Source organism: Eucyclogobius newberryi, unplaced genomic scaffold (assembly GCF_026437365.1).
Source record: "Eucyclogobius newberryi isolate DKJ021-1_F unplaced genomic scaffold, fEucNew1.0.hap1 SCAF_14, whole genome shotgun sequence".
Lineage (NCBI taxonomy): Eukaryota > Metazoa > Chordata > Actinopteri > Gobiiformes > Gobiidae > Eucyclogobius > Eucyclogobius newberryi.
The window spans coordinates 13,565,455-13,588,080 of NW_027315768.1; the positions used below are offsets into that span (position 1 = coordinate 13,565,455).

At 39.2% G+C, this 22,626-nt stretch overlaps 1 protein-coding gene across 4 annotated transcripts in view; it reads right to left on the reverse strand.

The window, feature by feature from the left end:
* The window catches only part of tanc1b (tetratricopeptide repeat, ankyrin repeat and coiled-coil containing 1b), a 117,868-nt gene extending 96,252 nt beyond the window's left edge, over nucleotides 1-21,616 (reverse strand). For all 4 annotated transcript variants that reach the window (XM_072444339.1, XM_072444338.1, XM_072444340.1 and 1 more), the window contains exons 1-2: nucleotides 21,519-21,616; nucleotides 874-1,050 (exon numbers count right to left, since the gene is read on the reverse strand). In XM_072444339.1, coding sequence (XP_072300440.1) covers nucleotides 874-1,050; nucleotides 21,519-21,579 — 238 coding nt within the window. In that variant the 5' untranslated portion in view covers nucleotides 21,580-21,616. The remainder of the gene's footprint in view (nucleotides 1-873; nucleotides 1,051-21,518) is intronic.
* Between the last annotated feature and the right edge of the window lie 1,010 nt (nucleotides 21,617-22,626).

Genomic DNA, 22,626 nt, shown 5'->3' on the forward strand with positions numbered 1-22,626 from the left:
GATCTGTCTACTCCAGATAACAATGACATTTAACAACATACTGTAAATATACTGTAAACTATAATAGTAGACTAGTCAGTATTGGTCAGATCTCAGGCGTTAAGCAGGGTTAGTACTTGGTTAGTACTTGGATGGGAGACTGCTGGACTGACAGGTGCCACAGGGGGGGCAATAGTGCACACTGTTGTTGTGTCCTTGGGCAAGACACTTCACCCACCCTGCCTTTTTTTTTAATCTTATTTCTTGTTATTACAGCTCTGCTCTACAAGCCATCCTTTGTTCAAACTCAGCCGCTGCAGCAGAACCTTCAGACTCCTCAGCCTCTCATCTCATCTGTGTCCCTTCACCACTAGTTCACCCTGGAGTATTTTTAAAAACAAATCCGTCATTCTCTCACATAATCACGTTAATGGCATCTCCTCCTGCTGCCTTTTTCCATTCATCAAAGTTGATCCATTCTAAACTACTCCTGGCACCTCAGTCATTTGTCTATGTCCATTTAAGTCTCTCCTGGTTTAAATAAAATTACAGCTTTTATTTAATTTAGCTGGGCTATGGCTTCCTGGCACGACCCTGTTCATTTAGCCATCTTCATCCATAAACATAGCTTTCCTTTGTGCAAAATATATATCCATTTAATGAAAAAAGGAAGTGCGCTTCACAGCCAAAGAGTGAGACAACCATACGAATTCAAAAAGTGAAAAAAGATAAGTAAAAATAAATAAATAAAGTTAGCTCTACACATACTTTAGCCAGCCATTCAGCCTTTCCTTGGAATGGTAGGATGTGCAAAACAATGACTTTTTCCTGTCTTAAAAGCTGAGAGATTCGACCTTTCTCAGAGAAGTTTCTGGTTACCCCTCACTACAGTACCTGGTGACTTCTTGCTGGGGCGCAGGGGCATCATGTAGGACTGTCTGGGTAACAGAGGGGAGGAAGGGAGGGACATAGAGCCTCCACTAAGGCCCAGTCTGAAGATGTCTTCTGGGTGAGCGCTGGCCGGGCCCAGCGGGTGGAGACCCTCACGTGAGCATTTTCTGTTGAGGTCACCTGTAATTTAAAAAACATGGACATTATTTTAGGTTTGGTGCACAAAGTACAATTGAAATTGATTAAGAATAACTTAAAATGCATAATGTCAGATGGGATTAGGGAGCAATGTAGCTTTATGAACGGTGCACAAATGAACCTCTCCTGGTGAGATGTCAGCCTCCTGCTCGTCTCCAAAGATATGCATGTTATTGCTTGGCCTAGAATTTCCACAGTACGGCATTATACTCAGACTATGGTAACAGACACAATTTGTGGAGTATAAATGTATCTTAATGCCTGAAACTTATCCATCTCCATGGAGACTAACAGGTGACACAACCAGACCATGTTACAGATCAGATCTGTGGAGTGATCACAGTAACTTTTTCTAGGTGTTTTTTCAGCAATAAAAACACTTAATATAATAAATTCAAGATAAATAAGTCCAGCTGTGGCTCGTTCTATGCAAATCAATCAATCAATCAATACAACTTTACTTTTTCCCAAGGGGCCAAGACATTTCCATGCAGACACCGGTAAAGTTACAATGTACACTATAAAATGCTAAGTTATCACAGAATTTAGACCTGCCAAGCATTTTAAAGTTACATCACTCGAAAACAACCTTTCATTCAGTACATCCAACATTACTGACCCTTGTTTATTACCAGGGCATTTATGTAACACAGGCATGTACCGCGACTTGCACCCAAATCAGATTATACGCCAAAGCTAAGGTGGGATTTTCACAGTCCGTCTCATGTTGGAACATTACAAGAGTATTAGAAAAGGCAAGTACATACAGACACTGTTATTTGCCTTTGTCAGCAGGAAATCCACACCGCCATAGCCTCCAGCACATTGCATATGCTGGAGATGAATCAATAAAAAGTTTTAAAATGTATCTGTTTTCTATGGAAAAAAGTAAGTGACAGAACCAGGTCAAGTTACAGGTCAGATCTGTGGTGCAGAGAGACCCAGCTTATTGTTGGAATGCATGTTTTCCAAGCAATAAAAAACAACTATGATTGAATAAAAGCAAGATACAGGTTTAATATTCAATACTGTGGGACGTGCTAAAGTCCACAAATGTTGCTAAATGCTGTCTACGCAATTTTTTCTTCACATACTAGAAAGAAAATGTTATGCAGCACCAAATTATATTAAAAAGAGCAATTAATTCAAAACACAATTTTATCAAACAATTTTAAAAAAAACATATACATAATGGGAAAATAGAGTTACTGTTAAACATAGAGGCTTGTTAAATGTGTTTAAACCTAAGGTCAGGGACTGGTGAGGACTTCTCATGTCCCAGAGTTACAGGGGAAGGACATCAGGTTGCAGTAAATAGAACCGTGTCATTGACCACTGAGTGAAGGTAACACTAGACCTTGATGTTTAACACTGTTTTACAAAGTTTACAAATGAACAGTAAAAATGTAAAATACACCACTGCACCCTACGTTTTACCATTAACTCACAAGATGTTATCGGATACTATTTATTATACCTGCAAGTATACATTTCTGTATTAAACCTCAAGCCATGTAATCCAGTCGCACTCAGAGAATTTGCCAAACCGGTCTCACACTGTAACAGAATACTTATGAAAATCAGAACATTTCTCTTATCTAGTAACTGTACACTAATGTCTTTATCTACAAATATGCACACCCTCTCCAATCTCCAAAGGCAACATAAATCACTTCAGACATGCTACTTTACCTGGCGGCCACTGTAATAAAATATGATGTGAAATGTATGATGATAATGCATGTATGAAACGTGAAATTATGGAAAACATAAGGTTAGTTTGTATAAGATATTAATTGAATGTTCTTCTAACACAGGAGCAAATAAAAAACAGGCCTTAGTGGTAATAAAAGTATCAAAGTTTGCCCAGTTCAGGGTGTTGTCGGACTAGACCTTGTATGGGAAGTCATTATAAGCAAGAGTTATATAATGTGTGGTCTTTAACAGTAATTTACTATTTATAGTGATGCAACAATTAATTGAAATTATCTATATATGCAATAATAATATTTGCAATTGTAGGTGCCTGCCAAGTGTAAGTTTTTATTAATAAATACAGTTCATTTGTAAATATTATTTATCAAAAGGCTCCATTCATACATACTGTTTATATATATATATATATACCACAATAGACGTAATCATATCAAGTCGACTGCTAAAATGATTTATAGTTCCAGCCCTATATTTAGTACTACTAACTTTTGCCTTCAATTTGCATATTCAGTCCAGGAAGAGATGGAAAAAAGCAATACAGAAAACCCACTGCAGACATGAAGTCGTCTAAGGGCAACAAAAATGATCCTGCGGTTTTCCTGCTGCCTACTTTTTCAGACCACAGATTAAAATACATGGATTATCAACCTCAAGACAACATGTGAACCTCGCTAATAACACACATCAGAGGTAAAGGGGCTAAAATGTAACTACAGATGTGGTGAACCCTGCAAATGACTTTTAGCGTTGGTTAGATTTTTCAAAAGAGGGCATTCAGGAAAAAAACAGGAGACCAGCGAGACACCATCTGCAGACAGAGGTTAGTAAAAATCACCAAGCACAAGAGACCATTAGCGTCCCGGTTGAGTTTAGAGGGAAACTAGCTTTGTCGGGACCGTGCTAATCAGAAGCAGAAAGCGGTTTTCTCCCCTCCGCGGGGAGCACAAAGCTGATAGTGTTTAAAGCACTGCAAAATCAAGAAGAATGCCAGACACAGGAAATCCTAAAGAGTGAACCGACACCTTACTATGGCTTTAGACACTCTGGTCAAAGGTCATTTAGTTAAGTGAAGAGTGACATGAAACTTCACTTGTGCTCATGGGGCATATGATTGAAATGTAGCTGCTTGTCAAAAATAGTCGTATAAATGGTTACATTTATACAAATTTTATTTAATATTGAAAATTACCATTACATTATGCTCTATTGATCTCTGCACAGGCTTACAATAGAATCATCATTCTGACATTGCATACAACCTTAATTCAGACCGCTCATTACCACTTCTATCTTTGCACTATTGGTTTAACACATATAGAACGTGCAATATGGAACATGACATATAAACGACACACTGATTTACACCATTCATAAAACTGGAAGCAACAATATAAAACCCAGCACTAACATAAATCTGCCAGCTCCGTCCCATGCTCCCATCGCGGCGCACGCAGGTTGCCGCCATATTGCCCGGTAAAAGGATTATGGCAAAGTTGTAATTTTGGTGGCTGGTTCTGAAAACATGAAGTGCCACATAAAAGTTTGCAGGTCCAAGTGCTGGTGGGGTGCACGGCCATGTGACCCATACTGTAGCGAACGCAGAAGGACACTAGGAGGACAACAGCTCGCCGTGGCTATTTCCAGGCCAAGCTCTGCAATTTGGCTGCCTGCTGTGGTCAAGGAAATCAACCCTTTCTAATTATATGCCGCTGGGCCTGGATGATGCAAAAATGATTGCAGTGTGGAGTATGATCTCTCCTCCTCATCAAAGTGAATGTCCATAGTTGGCGAGGACACACTCAGCCCAGGAAAACCAGGCAATATTATTTAGGGACATTTGATATAGAAAAGTAAACATCTTAGCAGACATTGATTATTTGAGCAGGTCATATAAACTCATCTTAGTCAGCCATATAGCGTTTTCAAAGTCGTATCTGCCACACCTGTGAAGCATGGATAGTTTTTCTTTACTTAGCGTTGCTTCGAGCGTCAAGTATGTAAATTCTCAAGATTAATTTAATGTAAAATGTTGTGGGAACTAATTCTGAATAAATAAATGATGAAACCAAAATGTATTTTCGACCCAGTGGACTCATAAAAAAGCAGGCCAGATGACCGCAAAGTTTATTATTTTAGGTAAAGTGCTTTTGGTTAAAATGTCAAGACAAGAATGTTATAATAGCTCAAAACCCAAAGGCAATAGTCCTTAGAGAACTAAACATTTCATATTGTGATTTTTTAATACTGCCAGTTCTTGAAAATATAGTTCCTGACTGAGACTTTCTATTTCTATATGTATGTAAAAACATTACTAACATATTATAGTAACGAGCATAGACATTAGTAGATGCGGCGTTCAATGCTCTCAATGCTATGCTATCAATCACTTAACAACTGGCTAGTCGGGGAACCGGGTAAATGTAAATGATCACATTTATACACAAAGACGGTTTAAGTGTCTTGCCCAAGGACACAATAGCAGTATTCACTTGGGGCAGCTGCGATCGTCATCAGAAGATGACCAGTCTGCCAATGGGCTAATAGTCCTAGTACAAATCAAACGACCTCATGTTTGTGAGGTCAACACTTCGTTAGCAGCCATTGCTCTGTGTAAAGCTTTCTGTGTTTTATTTAAGATGATAATTAGAGTGTAAACCTGGCACCAAACAGAAGTTGAAATGTGTAATCTTGTACTTCGGATAAAAAGCTAGGGACCACTTCACATCCTCTTTTACATATTATTGATGAGGAGAACACATAATCACTTAGTCACTAAATAAACTACGGGGATTGTTGTCACCATTCATTTGTATGTGATGGAACATTCCATTTGATGAAACTCCAGGAGGATTAGCCCAGCAGTCTAGCATTATTCAGCCGTGACCCCCATAACAACTGTTGACATTCGGTTGGCCCCTGAACATAATGGTAACGTTGCCTTATTTCTATTGTTTGATTTTATTTTGAAGACCCCCAAGTTGAATACCAATGTTTCAGCCAAGTGATGGAGTTTGAAGGGCAGAGATAGAGAATACAGTGATCCCTCGCTATAACGCGGTTCACTTTTCGCTGTCTCGCTGCTTCGCAGATTTGCATCATGCATTGTGTTCGGCATTCTGATTGGCTAAACAGTCTCTCCGCGTCTTCTCTACCTGTGTGTCAATAACGTTATGGATTAATATGTACACGTACGTAAAACCGCTTGCCAAATTGAAGTTTGCGAGGCCGGTGAGTGCGGCGCACGTGAGCTGCGGGACACGCCGGTGAGTGCGGCGCACGTGAGCTGCGGGACACGCCGGTGAGAGCGGCGCGTGTGAGCTGCGGGAGAGGCCGGTGAGAGCGGTGCACGTGAGCTTCAATGTTTTATGGAGTATTTCATTGTATAATAACTGTAAAAAAATAAAGGTTTCTACTTCACGAATTTCGCCTATCGCGGGTTCTTTTTGGAACGTAACCCGCAATAAACGAGGGTTCACTGTACAACTATTAGCACTTTTACCTTTTGCAATAAATATCTAATATTGTAAGCAAGTTGACATTCATGAGATAGCATTGGTAACCTATGGTTACTTTTAGCTCAAACAATGTGCCGCAGTTAAATTAAGCCGTTTAAACTCTAGAAGTTAAGCATTCTCCAAATGTGATGGACAGTTGTCTCTTTACCTAGACTGCTAGAACTAACACTGTTTATTGAATCATGCCATAGGAACGCCTTGGCAACTGTCCTACTGGGCCAAGTGGACCAGAGTACCAATTTTTGCATTACACTATTACTTACTTTACTAGGTTAACTAATGTTGAGGGCAAAGGTGCTAGCCATTTCTATTGACTTCGACTGAGCAGTACTTTGTCGGGGACATGTTGGAATTTCCTCCTAGTCAATCATTCAACTGTAGACTGACCCAAAAACACTCCATTAGCTTCTCACTGGCTCATTTCACGGGGCATGGACAAATGAAGCCAGCCCATAATTAATTCAGATTCTTTCAGCAGACAGACAAAGCACGATGACCATAGGACAATCCACTCGATGGGGGGAATTCTGCCGCTAGACTGAGCGCTAATGTGGAAACCCTGTGTACTTCCTATACCGGGGTGATGGGTGCACAAAAGCTGTCAGGGAGGACCTATGGCGAGGGAGACAGACACCCAAAATATACAGTGGGGTTTAATTCAAAAAGGTTTATAATAACAAAGTCTATGGTCATGAAAATCTGATGTTGAAAGGTGTTGTAATGCCTGGGTCGGAACTAGCACTTAGCCCTAAATGAGGGACCAGTGTCATGAATGAAGACGCTAATTTGGGGTCGGTTTTACAACGGTGGTCGCTATGGGGACCGTCAAAATACATACAGTGAAAGAAGGGAAAATGAGTGCACAAAGAGCAATGTGACTTTCTCACAAGCCAACCCCAGCGTCTCAGATCTTTTTGGAACAACAAACCACAAGTTTAGTCCCGACTGTAAAACAATTAGACGTATAGGTCTGCTGCTTACTGTAGGCCACGTCATGTAGGCCACGTCATGTCCTGAATGATGAGGGGAACAAATAGTTAACTTTAATCCACATAAATTAATTCAACTTGATAAATCTCTTTCCATTTCATGTGAGAATTATTTGGTCTACTTTTAATAATATAATTTTGATTCAAATTACGGTTGATAAAGAGTTTTGAAAGTTAAATGAAGAATGTGTTGGTTGGAAATCGATGGGTTTTGCGAAGAGGGATAAGCCAGTTCTGCAGTCGAAGCTCTGCAATGATGGACATTTACCTGTCTGCAGAAAAGTTTCTACCCATTTCAAAGCATTACTCATCTACGTTGGTGGTCCCGGCGGAGTGTAGGGCACAACTCCAGGGAAATTCATGTGCCTGAAAACGGGAACAAACTAGCAGCTTAAATGCAAAGTAAAGACGCTCGGGGCTATGATGGGCCAGTGAACGCAGTGGCCCCCAAACACTGAGGCTCTTCTGTCTGTCTGAGGGCCTGCCATGCCCCTGTGCGGTGGCCTGAGCTGTGGAATGCCTTCACCATAGGCCCCAGGGGAAGAACACAGTGACAGGGAGGGGAGATCTTATACTGGGGAAGGGGAGGTGGGGCACAGCTATGGGCACAGCCACCAAGACGGTTCCCACTGCTCTTTATGGATTGCCAGACAAAATTGGGTATGGGAAACAAATCACGGCCCAGACAGCTTAGTGTACTTACCATGCTTTATTTCAAAAAATCCTGACAAGTGAGGAAAGTGAATGTTGCTTAAGCTGTAATGTGTGCGCTCATGCCATCCATCTCGTTTCCTTTGCAGTCCGTTGTGGTTGGGTAGGATTTTGAAAAATTGCAGGAAAAGGTGTTACGACGAAGATTAATATGGATTTGGGAGGGAAACTAATTATATACATACATATGGAGGGGGTGTACATTTGTCTCGACTTTGTGCCAAGAAAAAAAAGAGATCAGATGAAAACATTAGCAATATTGGGGAGGTAAATCAATGCAGTTACATTAATACAAACATTTGCAAAACTACCAAATTTTCAAGTCGAAAATTGAAGATGTTTTCCTATTGTCTCCCAAATTTGAGCACTTTATTGCAATAACGAGGCTAGCTAGAGATAGCATTAGCAATAGTTTTTGTTGTTCTGCTGGTAGAACATAAAGGTCGAATGATACAAAACAGTTAAAAGTTAAAGTGCACTGCGCAACTTTTCCAATTCAGCACCTTCTTGTGTCAATGAAGATGTCATGGCTTTACCTGGAATATTCCACAGTATGGCATTTAACTTCCGGAACAGCGACCACGCTCTCTTTTCAAGGTATATCTTCAGCAGTAGAAACGGCAGTAATTGAATGAATAATTGATACATTTAATGCCGTACCATGGAAGATTCCAGGCAACACATTCTCCATGGAGACAGGCAGGTGTCTACATAGTGTTCCCTAAATGTGAGCAAAGTTGCACAAAGAGAATAAAAGGGCTTTGGTCAAGTAACCTCTTTAAGCCAAGACTATATTAGAGCATGTCCACTGTTGACACTGTCAGACTGATTCATACCTCGTCTGTGTGAGGTCCCATCAATAATATCAGCCTATAGTCTTTTTCAGCACTAGCACAAGCTCTGCACTCTATTCTTTCTCACAATCAGATAAAAACCTTCCTCACCAATGCTAATCATAATTATAAGTATTCCATGGCCAAAGGCAGGTTTTTGCCTCCCCTTACCTGCATCGAGTGTTTTTGAGATTCGTTGAGATTTGAAGTAGTCTATAGCAGCAAGGACACGAATAATCAAACAGACTGAGACTAGTAGATGTCCCAAATGGGCTGAACATGAGGTTAATTACAACAATGCCCTCTACAAGTCCCATAGACAGCTGGTATAGAGCAGAGTGATGGATTATTGAGCCACACATGTTCGTACTAAGATCAATCATTTTAAGTGCACTTAAGAAGCTCTGGTGAAGAAACGTGAAGAAATGGGAAATGTCTTTGTTTGAATATCTTCAATATCTGGGTCAACCAAGCCAAAACACAAAACATGGAATAGTGTTGTTAATGATACATTACAAATACTTATATTGAAAGAGAATACAATAAGGCATTTTAATTATTGTGATTTGTATCACAATATTTGATATATTTTGACACAATCATTTCAGTTACATAAAAACACATATATCTACCTTAATGTACTAGTCAAACTCAAAAAATAGTGATGAGTAAAAAATCCTCTTTTTTTCTTTTTCAAATTTGAAAATTTCTGTCAGATGAAGAACCTCAATGTTATTGCAATATAGCAAATTTGTAGCAATATCAATTGTTGCAATTATTGATGCCTTTGCTCTTTATTTTGCAGCTCTACAAAAAATCTTGTGTATGGGTTAAATTTCCTGGCACAACAATTCCCATTCATGCCGGCCAGTAGAACTCCGATCTCCTGAACAAATATAAGATAAGATAAGATAAATCCTTTATTGTCCCACATGGGGAAATTTCATTGATGCAACGCAGGTAGATACAGAGGCAGATACAGAAGAACAGATCACTTATAGGAAGTTTGAAAAACACTCTCAGTAGAAGATCTCTTATAAACAAAAGCTCCCATAGACAAAACCACCCATTTCCCAACAAGGGATGGAGGATATCAAGAGGACCAAGATATCACAAAGAAATGCTAATTATATTAATGTTTCTATGGTAGGCAAATCATATTCTACTAAGACCAACAAAAAATCTGAAAAAAATCTCCTTAACATGTACTACTAATACAAAAATAGTCAATATTGCAAAATACCGCAAATTTTACTTCAATATCCTTCACTTATTTTTGCCTTTGACCCAATTTCTGAAGCGAGTTGATAATTAATCCATATCCCACCAGATAGTTGGACCACAAAGTCCCAGGTTGCCATGGCGACTCTGTCCCACAACGGCTTTGGATGGCCATTAGCACAGATCATTAGGCAGAGCTTCTTGTGGGGCCAGGTGAGGTCATGAGAACAAGTGCGAGCGCCTGGACCACGGCCTGTTCAGGGATGGTAAATGCACCAGGAAGTAGCACAAAGCCTGTCCGTCCAATCAGAGCCAGCACAATAATCCCATAAGCAAACATGGCTAAATACAGGAATTCTATAGCTGTACCTTATTGAAAGTTTTAGTACATTTAGAAAATCTGGGAACACAAAGCATACCTACAAAAACCCAAAGCCAACAATTATGCATTGACTAGCATTGACTTTTTAATTTAATTTCAATTTATTTTCCAACCAAGTTATTGTTGACAGCATATAATTGGCTATTGCTTGCATTACGTTGGGGAAACATTCATTGATTGGTTGTTTTACATGCTTGGATAATATAATATCAGTGGCATGAATCAAACAATATAAAAATAAAGTTCAGTAAGACAAAACTGATAGGATTGCATTGTAAATATAAATATTTCAAATTGATAAGTTCTAAATTAACAATATGTTAATGTATTATTAGTAATTGAGCTTTGCAATAGGCTATAATAAAAGCAAGAAAGGTAGCTATGTACGCGGGTGTGGTATGTCCAAGTCTCGTCTTTGGCTGTATTTAAGTAAGCAAAGATAAATACTGATTGCCAAAAGCCAGCGTTTTAAATGAAAAGGATGTAAATATGAAAAGGGGAGCGCTCTATACAAATTGCTCCTCTTTCCGAAAAGCGCTCACCCTTGTTCCTTTGAGGCCCCGCACAAAGGAACTGAGGTCATTAGTTCAGCCCGTCTCCAACTGCTCAAACCGCGATAGAAGACACTCATCTGCAGGCACAATAACAAAAAAGAGGAGGCTGTGTGCACAAAAGCAGAACAAAACTAGGAAAAAAAAAAAAAAAGGATAAGCAGTGGTCCATCAAGCCAAGCACAGACTCTCTGCAGACAGCCTAAAGCCTGCGCAGTGTGACAACAAAACTTTTGCAAGATCACAGCTGACAAAGAGCAAGCTGTACCAGTAGTAGTAGTAGTAATTCGCAAAAGAAAAAGTCAAGTAGGTCCAACCGAAATAGATTTTTGGGGTCTTATACTGATATAAAGGAGGTTGGAGGAGCCGGTTGCAGATGAAAATGCCGAAATATTTAGTGATATAATAATAAATGATTAATAGGCAGATTTTACATAAAGTGCATCATGCCCAGGTAGTTTTTAATTGGGTTTATTTAGGCTACGTTTACTGCTGACTCTTAACAGGCAATTTTCTCCTTTCATAACACACTTTTTGATAGTCTACTGCTGAAGTGAACGACCCGATATGAGAGGCTAATTACTATGCGTGCACTGTAATTAATATGCATAAATTATATTACAAAAAATTAGCCTTGTTGTTGGCCAAGAAGTGTGTGTCACTTGTTCGCGTTATAAGTTGTCTGCCTGAGAGCAGTGGGTTCATGTTCGAACCGTTTGCTGAATGTCTTCTCCACTCTCTCACCCTATTTTTTCTCAACACGGTCCTGTCTATTTTTTAAGTTCACTTATTCTTTGCTATTTGTTGTTGTTGTCGTTTATATGAACTAATCACATTACGATCTTCATCTTTCGTAATTATACAGTGTGTTTTTTTGTTTTTTGGGGGGAAAGTAGGTAAGGTATTTGTGTAAAGTATTTGCTCTTTCGTGGTGGTCACTCATTAACATGTAAGGTACGGTAATGACTGAGAATTACCTCGTAAGCAGGTTTGCACTTTTTCATGTAAAGTGCAAACCTGCTTACGAGGTAACACTTTTCAGCCCGTCGCCGTGAAGGGCAAACTTACCCATGTCTGGTATTTGCTGTTAAACTCTGAGCAAACAGAAAAATGTCAGACGGACTGCCCAGGCCCATAGCTTTTCCCCAAGAGCCCTTATTTGGTCTTTGGGGAGAGGCTGGGAGTGCCCGCAGTGGATCCACCTGAGGTCTGAGTATGTGTGTTTGTGTGTTAATATGTGAGGAAGCCAAAGATGTGGTTGGAGCTACGCCCTGCTAATCGCTGCCTGCTGCTGGGTACGCCGTGCTTTGATAGCTGCGCAGGTTCTCTGGGCTCAATGGTCCCCTTTATACACCAGGTACATTCTTTCAGCGCTCCATTTGAAATCCCAGGGCAAGTGTCTGGACATGAAAACCAGGAAAAAACACTGAGTTGGCAGAAAACATAATACATGCAGTAAGCAAAGCCACGTTTCAAAGCTATTGGAACACCATTTAATCTTTGTAAATAACGTTCTTTGTGTACGATGCGGTACCCAAAGTAATTAAAGAATGAAGAGGGCCAGAATTTGCAAGCTAGATTTGGATTTGGCATTTTGTCAGTGCGGATAAAAGACATTAGCTAACATCAATGTAGGGATGTAAGAATATGCAAATATCACAATATGGTATCATCGTATTCATTTCATTGGCAGCTAACTAAATTGTACAAACTTTTTTCCTTTTAAATGGCTATGGTGTGAATCATTACTGTTAAATAACATGTGAAGGTTATGGTATATAGATTATGGTATATGTTCCGGCTGTTTTTTTAGGTGTTGCTGAAGAAAATGCATTTAAACAAAAGGAGCTTATAATACAATATATTGGGACAGCTCATGATATCATTTTGAGACTTATTGTTACGTCCCTAAGGCAATGTACAATGTATAATATATGTATGTAACAAACTCCAAAACCTATTGACTTGGACTTAAATCTTCTCATAATTCAACTTTCTCTAAAAGAACCGGCCTGGTGATCTCAGATACTTTTCTGAGCACTAGTTATTATGGCTATTCAAAGGATGGTGAAACGTCTTCTGAGGTTGGCTGCATTCTCCATCTGCGCTGCTGCCTCTGCATGTGTGTGCATGTGCGTGTGTGTGCGTGTGTGAGCGTGTGTGATCATGTGTGTATGTGTATGTAGCTGTGTGTGTGTGCATGACATGAGCCCATCCTGTCCATCCCAGCCTCTTGGTATGTTGCATGTCGTCTGTCATCATGGTCTAGACTTCCTGTGGCTGACTTTTGCTTAAAGGTTTTACATTATACACAGAGTCTCATAGTATAGTTGCAATTTGTCGTTTAATTTTAAAAACCTTCAAAAGAGTTATATTCTGTTTCCTGTATGCATATCTGAGTAACACACTTAGCAGAGAACAGATTCTCAGTTTCAACTAAACCAGAAAGTTTAGCTTTAGGATTTTTTGAGGTATTGCAATTGTGATTTGCTTCGTGTTAATACAGTGCGCACTGTTAACAGAGAAGACTTAAATATGCCCTGATGTACTCATTGTTTTCTATTTTTTTTAAATATATATATATTTTGTAGTATGAAGAATAGGACAAAGGATTAAAAGTTGACAAGTATTAATGGAAATTATACTTCCAGAACAATATATAAGAATATATAACATTTCAAACAGTAATTCTGATTTAAGTTGCAGCCATAAAAGCATGTGCTTCTGTGTGTTTTTAAAGTCCATACACCATCACTTTAATTGTTGAAGTCTAAGACCAGAATATGTTGTTAGTATGTTTGTCTCCAGAATACATTTGTGTAATTTGTGTCTGTCTAAACTTTAAGGGAGTTTTCCTAAAGAACCCATACAAGCCACAAGATGAAGAGGGAGCGTGTCTGAAAATGGCTGTGGCAGATGTGGAGGAAGCTGCCACCCAGCTGGTCTCCAAGCAGCGCGGGGAGCAGTGTGTGCTGCCCTGCACCGCACTGTTTGGGCACACTCCGTCTTGGCTATAATAAATCAAGAAACTTTCTCAAATTCAGAGAGAAGGAAATTTTAGCTCTGGGTTCAAAGCGCACACACTCACTGCAGCTGTACAGTACGGCTCAGGTTAGGGTGACATGCTTTCATGGGTGTTTCCGCTGGGCTAAAAAGAATTCTAAATAAGTCTGGTGTACTGCGTGCGGTCATCCATTAACTATATGGTCAAACTTTTAAGTAACATCAAGCTGTATCATCAAGTTGTGGGTTCTCCATTTCTGGTTGTGTTCTAAAGTCATACTTGTTCAAATCATATTGTTAACTTATATTCTGGTTTGAAAATGTGGGAGGCATACATATTATGGAGAGAATAGTTTGCTGTATTCAAATCTGATAAAGAAATAATACACAAGTGAAATATTGGATGAGGCCCAATTAAAAGACACATAATTTTAAAAAGTGTATTGTCAACATGCTCTTGAGTACTTGGGCTTTGGCATCTCTGTTTTATGAACATGACTTCATTTTGGTCAGGTGTTCCCTACCTCAGGAATAAGAGTACTGGCAGCAGAGAATTACAGAGGGGAGATACACAGACTTTCCACTGACATGCTAATCCCGACACACAATTGTTCTGAATGGAATGAGTCTGCTGCTTTTATGTCCTTAAATCATCGTCACAGAGGATATCGAAGCTCTGACTATGATGTCACAAAACTGAAAAATGTCTCACGAGGGGAGAGGAATAACAAAACAGAAGTCATCAAACCCAGGCATTGATTTTTCTATGAGGGAACAATGTTATACTATGGTGAAAAGATTAAGAAAGACAGAATATGTGGCCTTTAAAACACTATTTCACATTAACAACACAAGCTAATGTCTATGAAAGATACAGGAAATATTGCAAACCTCTTGTATATTTTTCCTAAACAAAGCTGCCTGAAAGAACCAATAACCACCTCTCTCCATGAATCTAACTGTTGTTTCAGCTTCTACTCTTGAGTGGACTTATTTTCCCAAAAAAACAATAAGAGCCGGGTTTATGTAAACAGATGATTGTCCATTAAACGTTCTTCTCTTTTTGCTGTTTGACACATAACTTGTCCAGCCACCTGTAGTTATTGTTTAGAGGAAAGTGTTCCCATAACAGTAAAAAATCCTTTTGTTGAACCCCTGAGGGAAGCTCCAGGAGAAAGGACATGAGGCACAGAGGAATCTTTAAAATGTAAGCAGATGTATAGCAGCATCACAGAGCAGCGCCATCTACGTGAAGACGTCCATATGATTAAAACAACTAGGTTTCATTTCATACATTTCTGACCAACGGTTTTGAATTACTTATCTATAAAGATGAAGTCAAAGGTGTGCCTCCAAATCTATATTGTAACTTGAAATATTTTCAAACTATATTTTGTTCCTTGGTGGGCAATATATAGAAATGTAATGAATGTTGTTTTGAAGCTCAAAATCAAAGTAAGATAAGATAAGATAAGATATTCCTGTATGTCCTACAAATGTGATAAAATAAAAAATAAATAAAAAAGTAAATAGTGATGTTGTAAACTTTCAAATAAGCTGATATTCCTGCATTCCTTTGTGATTTCATTTATTAAAGATTCATTTTTATATTTACAAAAAATGTAACCTCTAGCTATAGAGACGCAACGGTACTCACATCGGTACATGGGTCTCAATAACAATATGACTCCAATAAGTTTTAAGCCTCAAAGAACAAAAAAGCTCCACTATTAATGTGAAACAAAACATTTCATTAAATTACTTTTCAAAGTTTGCACATAGAAGAGTTTTATTCCTGTACCTGGAACACTCAGCACATATAGTGATGTGCGTATTGAGCAACAGTGTGTTTTGTATTTTGAGGATCGTATTGAACAAATCAATATTATGTTGAGTATCGTTGTATCCCAAAAGCCACAGGGCCAAACAAAGTGAAGCTCCTGTCCAAGTCCTACAGTTCATCAAAGAGCTGTTAGCTAGTTACTTTATTGTCACCACAGGAAAATGAGTTTTCACACCAAAGGAGCACCAATGACAGGACACACACCACAGCATGCAGTGATGTAATATCAACATACAGATGACATAATTCAAGTGTGCAATGCATAATTCAGCAGCCAGATGCTGAAAGGCCTTGTGTCTGCAGAGCTCCACACACTGAAGAGCCAACTGGAGTGAGCACATGAGTGAGTGAGGAGTAAACAGCTGAGCCTCCTCTGAGCCTCTGAGGCTGCAGCCATGGAGCTGTGTGATTAACACTGCGTCAGCCACAACACAGACAACTGTCTGCAGCTGCCTCCAGCAATGCGACTCATTCAGACAAACGCTCTTCAGAGGGTTACACACAGCACCGCCGCAATTAAACGGAACAATATCACACTGTAGGCAACATGCACCGGAGACAATAAGGCCCTTTATTGTCTTTAGTTTAGAGCTGGCTTCTGCTGACAATTACTGCCTTCATGGGAATTGTTTTCTAACATATTAAAGACAGATTGACTTTGTGTAATTATTGAAGAAGAGAAGAATAGAAACACATGCACATCCCAATGGAGAAGCAAAAACTCAAGTTGTCAAGTGGCTCATCACCATCATGTGTGCTGGGACTGCCCCATACTGGACTGGGATTAATGAGTCACTGCAGAGAGTCTCCAACACTATATTGCATTTGACTTGAAAACAATGTAACTCTGATGTAAAACTCCAACAAGGGATAGATAGATGGATACCTGTGGAATGTACTTTTGGCTGCAGCAAAAAAGACGACGATGGATGACAGACTGGATTGACTTTTGCAGTAAATTTGCCAAACATTGGGGAGAATGGGACGGATACAAAAGGGAGCATATGCCTGAATGACAGACAACTGTTTTTGTTTCTCTTTTTGTTTTTCTCTTTTAGTTTTTCTCTTTTAGTTTTTCTCTTTTAGTTTTTCTCTTTTAGTTTTTCTCTTTTCATCCTTTGTGTCTTGTTTGTTTCTCATTTGTTTCTATTCGGTATTATAAAAACGATAAAGATAATTTAGTGTTTGTATTTAAAGAAGAATAAATCTTTGGCGTACTATTCAGAAAAATTACAATGTATTTACTCATCCATGGAAAGATGAAATATAGGTTTTAATTTTCTTCCATCATAATGATTTCAGATTTTGTTTGTCCTTGGAGCACTTATCTCCTCTAATAAGCAGCTTGCTGACGTAACATTGTCCAAACAAGTCCTATGAGCAAAGACAAACTGCTGTGAAATTAAAGCAGGTAATAGAGCGGGCAATAAAAGATGAGGGGCCCCCTGTCCCCCCTTTAAAACACAATATAATCATCTTCTTGTGCCTTGGGGTCCCAGATCTATTAAGTTCAGGGAGGCCCGCTTGTGATGCAGAAAACACACACATCAAAGGCGCCAGTCCACGGCAAACTAGCATCCCACTTCCGCTGTGGCAGCCTGTAAAAAGGAACTTAAAAGGGATTAAGCAGCTCGATTCCAACCAGATCCAGGCTAGAGTGAGGGAAGAATCTAGGAGGAGCACAGGACTTAAATTAGCAAACTGTGTGCCTTTGTGGTCTTGGCAGTATGGAGATCGCAGAGGAGCGCTAATGACTGGAGCGGGATCTGGCATGGAGGCCCCGACTTTTCCGACAGTGCTTTAAAGTTGTGTTCAGTCCACAGACACTATGTAAGGAGCAACATGTGCAGAGCCATCGAGCAATTACTCCATTATCAAGGCAGGCCTGCCCTCCCACTGGCTTCTACATGATCTCACTATGGGACTTTCAGGAACCATGGCCCTTGCAAAGAGTAGACAGAGTTTAAAAAATGTACGGTATTAATGTGGTGCATCAACTTATCATTTGTGTCCTTTGACCTTTGACAAAATATTGCACATTGAATATGGCAGCTAAGAATGTCAAGGTGTAAAATGTCAACATTACGATTATTGTCGGACGGAAACATCACGATTTTACAATGATTCTCAATTGTTGGCATTTTGAGCTTCAGTGAAATTTGCATTAATTCACAAGTATAATAGATTCTTCACTTGCTTTATGAAATCAAACTGAATGAAAACATAATGCTGTTGCCACATAGCTACTTTAAATGTAGTTTAACTTTTTGAAGAATAGATTGAATTCTTGATTACCCATATTTGCTGGCACAGGTCTCAGTTCTACAACAATTATTATATTGTACTACTTACACTTAAACTGTGACCTCAATAATCCCGATTATCGATTAAACAAATAACACAGCTTGTGTTAGTTAATAACTGGATTTGTGTGCAACATTTTGTTAATACAAACTTCAACAAAAGGACAAACAGGACACAGTTGCAGAACACACCTTGGCAAAATGACACTACTGCCAAGTCCATGTTCTGGCTTTTAAAGGGGTAGTACCATTTTTTCCCTATATGATAGTGTTGAAAACATTTCACTCCAGTACAAATATAACGTAAAGGCAGCTCTTAGGGTCAAAGAGAGACTGCTTTGCACTGTCTGCATCTAATTATAATGTTATGGTATTGATCGATAACCTGGAAATAACACCAGTGCATTAGCATGCTAGTTGTGGTTAGCTGTGGTGTGAGGCCCAAACTTTGCTTCGGCCCCTGAAAGTTGTGAAACACGCTCAAAAACTCAATCCAGTGAAGAATGTATAAAAAAGTGTGGAATAGGTTTGGACTGCTGCAAAATATAAAAAATGGACTAGTTCTAATTTTACAGTTTTGAGATGGCACCTTTAACAATCCCATAGCACAGTAGCTTTTAATGCTACATGATAAAACATAGTAGCAAACAATGAAGTAACAGAATCTGAGACAAAAAAAATAAAAAAAAATAAACACTTTGGCAAATGTCTGACCAAAACTAAAAGACACCTACAGTATTTCCATGTATTTATCTGCTTGACGAATGGAGCAGGCAGAGCCATATGTACTAAAGTCCCATATTCACCCTTCTTTGCTCTAAAAACAACATCTTCAAATACAGTCATTAAACATATGTCTTTGTGTTTGGCAGAATAAGCTCTTGAATGTGACTCTCGTGAGAAAGCCATTCTAAATATTGCGATAACAGTTTGCCATTGGCTGTGAGACTCCAAAACTCACAATATTTTTTTTTTTTTTCTATTTTTCATACCAATAAAGTATTTGAAACATGGCCTAACAGGATTGTAAATCAACCCTTACTTAAAGTCGTAATTTGTCCAATACACTTTTCAGGCCATGGGCAACTGTTGTCTGGCTGACCTCTCGTCTGTCTTTGAAGCAGTGGACAGCAGAGAGGGGTGTCCGGCGTTTATTGTCCCGGCATGAGAAAAGGAGGCAGAGCACTTTGGTTTGACGGATGGGCCCCAACTGTGTGAGACGGGCACGGATAAAGGGCCAGGATCCCGCCATAAAGTCCCACAAGGCCTCATGTACAGGACCTCCTGGGCTGCAGTGTGTGGGACAGCTCATGTGTGTCTGAGACAGGACAGACGGGAGGGGGGGCGGGGCATAGTGTGATGTCAAGGAGACTTTGGATGATAATACAGTTCTAATAAAGACAATAAAAGCCAAAAGTGAGTTCAGGAGGCAACATTGTTAAAGGCGACACATTATGCAAAAGTGACAATAATGTATTCTGTCGCCTCATGATTAGTTTACTCAAAGTTGTATTTTGATTGATTCATGTCCTGATTTCACCTACCACGTATCCCCGCCCACATCCCTGTAGTTGTGATTATCTATTAAGATTAGACAGGGTTCTAAATTGTCATGCTAGTCACTTAAAAAAAATCAAAACATATAAATGGTAATGCGGTGCTTGCTATGGTGATATTCCACTATGAAGAGGCGGGGCTAATCAGGTCTGTAGGTTTGAACAGGAAGTCAATGAACCCCATTCGATTACTAAGCCATGTTAGATAAATATTGTGATCTACTTATGTTATAGTTCAATACTAAGTACCAGGAAACAAAGCCTAATGTGTCTCCTTTAATGGCTTATGCTAATCGTTGGAATGTAGTCATTAGTGTTGCATCATAAACAGTTTAAATGTGCCCAGCCCCAGTTTAGTTTCTCACAAGTTTAATCTGTAAAAGACATAATGCCAAATCAAAAACGAACGATAAGCAGATATGACCAATAGGCTTATTGTTAGTACAGGCCACTTATAACAGGACCAGAAAAACAGTAACAATGTATTCAACCAAATACACAAGTAGAAAAGTGAACTGTTCACTGTAAAGTCAGTCTTCTGGTAATGGGAGTCAATGAGAGGTTAAGGGTAGGGTTAGCTGCACCACTATTAGAAAGGAGCTACCTAACTGGTTCCACCCTTGTCATGGTCTGAAAGAGGGAAGGTGGGTTGTAAAGACCCATGGTTTTCCTCTGTCAATGGAACAAAGACATAAAGCAAGCAGATTCATGTTAGCAATGCTTGCTGAGTGAAAGACGTCACGTTAACCTCAAACATGGAGACGCTGAGCTTTGAAGAGCTCAGGATGACGGATTAAAGCGGACGGCAGGCTAAAGGCTGTTGGGTGGCAGTAAAGCAAGCCCAGGCTAGAAGTTGCAGTATAAGCATAAATGGTCAATCTTCTATGTCAGGGCACATCTTTGGAGGGGGCCATTGTGTGAACAGGAGACTAGTCCACAATGTGAGGCCGACAGTGATTCATGCTTAGTCACACTGGAAAACACAGGCCAGTTCAAAAGGAAAAGAAAACATCTGGTGCAACACTGCAGAAACTTTGTTGCCAAAGTCAATACTGAACAACATTGTTCTCAGTAACAGTAAAGATGTGTTTTATGATTCAAGAAGAAATGCTTTATCACAGAAACCTCTTGCTGTGAGGCGAGAGTGCTATTAGATGAGCCATTCTATCAGCAAAGGCAGGACTTTATGGTTAACAGGAGAAGCACCTGCTCATGTTGGACTAAAGGAACAGTAAATTTACTAAATTGTATTTCAATTTGGCGTAAAATGTTATTTATTTTCTCAATCAATTCAATTCATTATGTCAAACTGAATGGACAAAACACACAGCTATTATGAACAGCTTTGTCATTGGAGACATGAAATGACATTGAAATGTTGTTTACTTTTCATTCAAAATCTACAATTTGAATTAAGAAAAGTATTTGATTAATTATCATTTATTGCAATTAATGAGTATATGGTTTTAATGTTGATTATTATCTTTTTTCTTCTTTTTTTTTTTTTTTTAAATCACGTTCTGGCCCCATTCATTACTTTATCTTGATTCCTATCATCTGGACTGGTAATTTCATAGTAACACCATAAAAAATCAACAACCGGAAGCAGATGACAAAGACCTGGGGAACCTGGGAATAGACACACAACAGGCTCCTCCCCTCAGTGGGACTTCCAGGGACAACAGGTGGAAATTAGCACTTGAGCTACACCCTGGTAAAACGGACCTCTCCTGCTAAGGTTCCTGTATCCTGAGCACTGTCCCCGTTTCAAATGAATAAACTAACTTGTGCACAATGATGTGTTTAAGATGCTAGTTTGCCACGTACCTGGATCTTTCTTGCTCCCCTTTCCTCCATCTCTGTTCTTCTTCAACACAGCCTTGAACATGGCAGAACTCTAGATATCCTCAATGCACAGCTCCTGGAAGAAAATGACATAAAACAGAAATGTATCATGAAAGTAAAATTATGTCCAACCATAATATGAAGGCAAACAAGCACATTTTCCCACAGCGCCACAAATCCTGTAGGCCATGCATGGAAAGAATGCTGTGCTATTTAAACACAAAAAAGAATGTAATCCGTTATCTTGTTATGCCGGAAAACACCTTGAATGTCCCAAATTCCATGTGAAATTGATGGGGGTAAACGTCAATATTTGCCTAAGATGGTCTGTTGTTCAAGGACCACAACATAGATTAGAGCATTTAACAGCTAGAGCAAATTAATTCATTTTACTGACATTTTCTTTCCACTTTAATCAAGCCTTGAGTAAAAAAAAGTTTGTTATGAGAGTCTTGCCTTGTCAACAGAAATGGATTGCAGTTACGACTGTGATATTAATAGCGCTGAAGTGATCTAGGCAATGAAAGAAAAGAATGGATTCAACCAAATAAGGATATGCTTCTGCAAACACACCGTCCAAGTATGACCAGGCTCTCCTCTGAAGACTGCTTTAGATGTGTCCTATCGTCATGGCGACAGGTGAAACAGTGATGTGTGTCGGTCAAACAGCAGATTATCACATCAGATTATATACCTTCACATCTGCTGTCACTTTTATCACCCTGAAACTTTTCTCTACACTTTTGATTGGCACTTTCCAGGTTGGATTATTTTCAGATGACTTTAAGACATGTCTCCTCAATGTGATATATCCATTACAAATATTTGACATTGTTTCTGCAATCACAGTTTACATACAGACCAATAAAGGAAGTAAAATGCTGGGGGAACTTTGCAGGATATTTGTTGACTGTAACTGAATACACCATTATTTTATTAATGAAGAGTTTCAGTTGACATGAGAAAAATGTGAGTGAAAAATGAGGTTTTTTGTGTTCATCGTGTTATTACCAAAGCGAGTACCAGAACTTAAATGATACCAGGTTTCCGGTACTACTTTTTCTGCACCTATTGCTTTATCAATTATTAC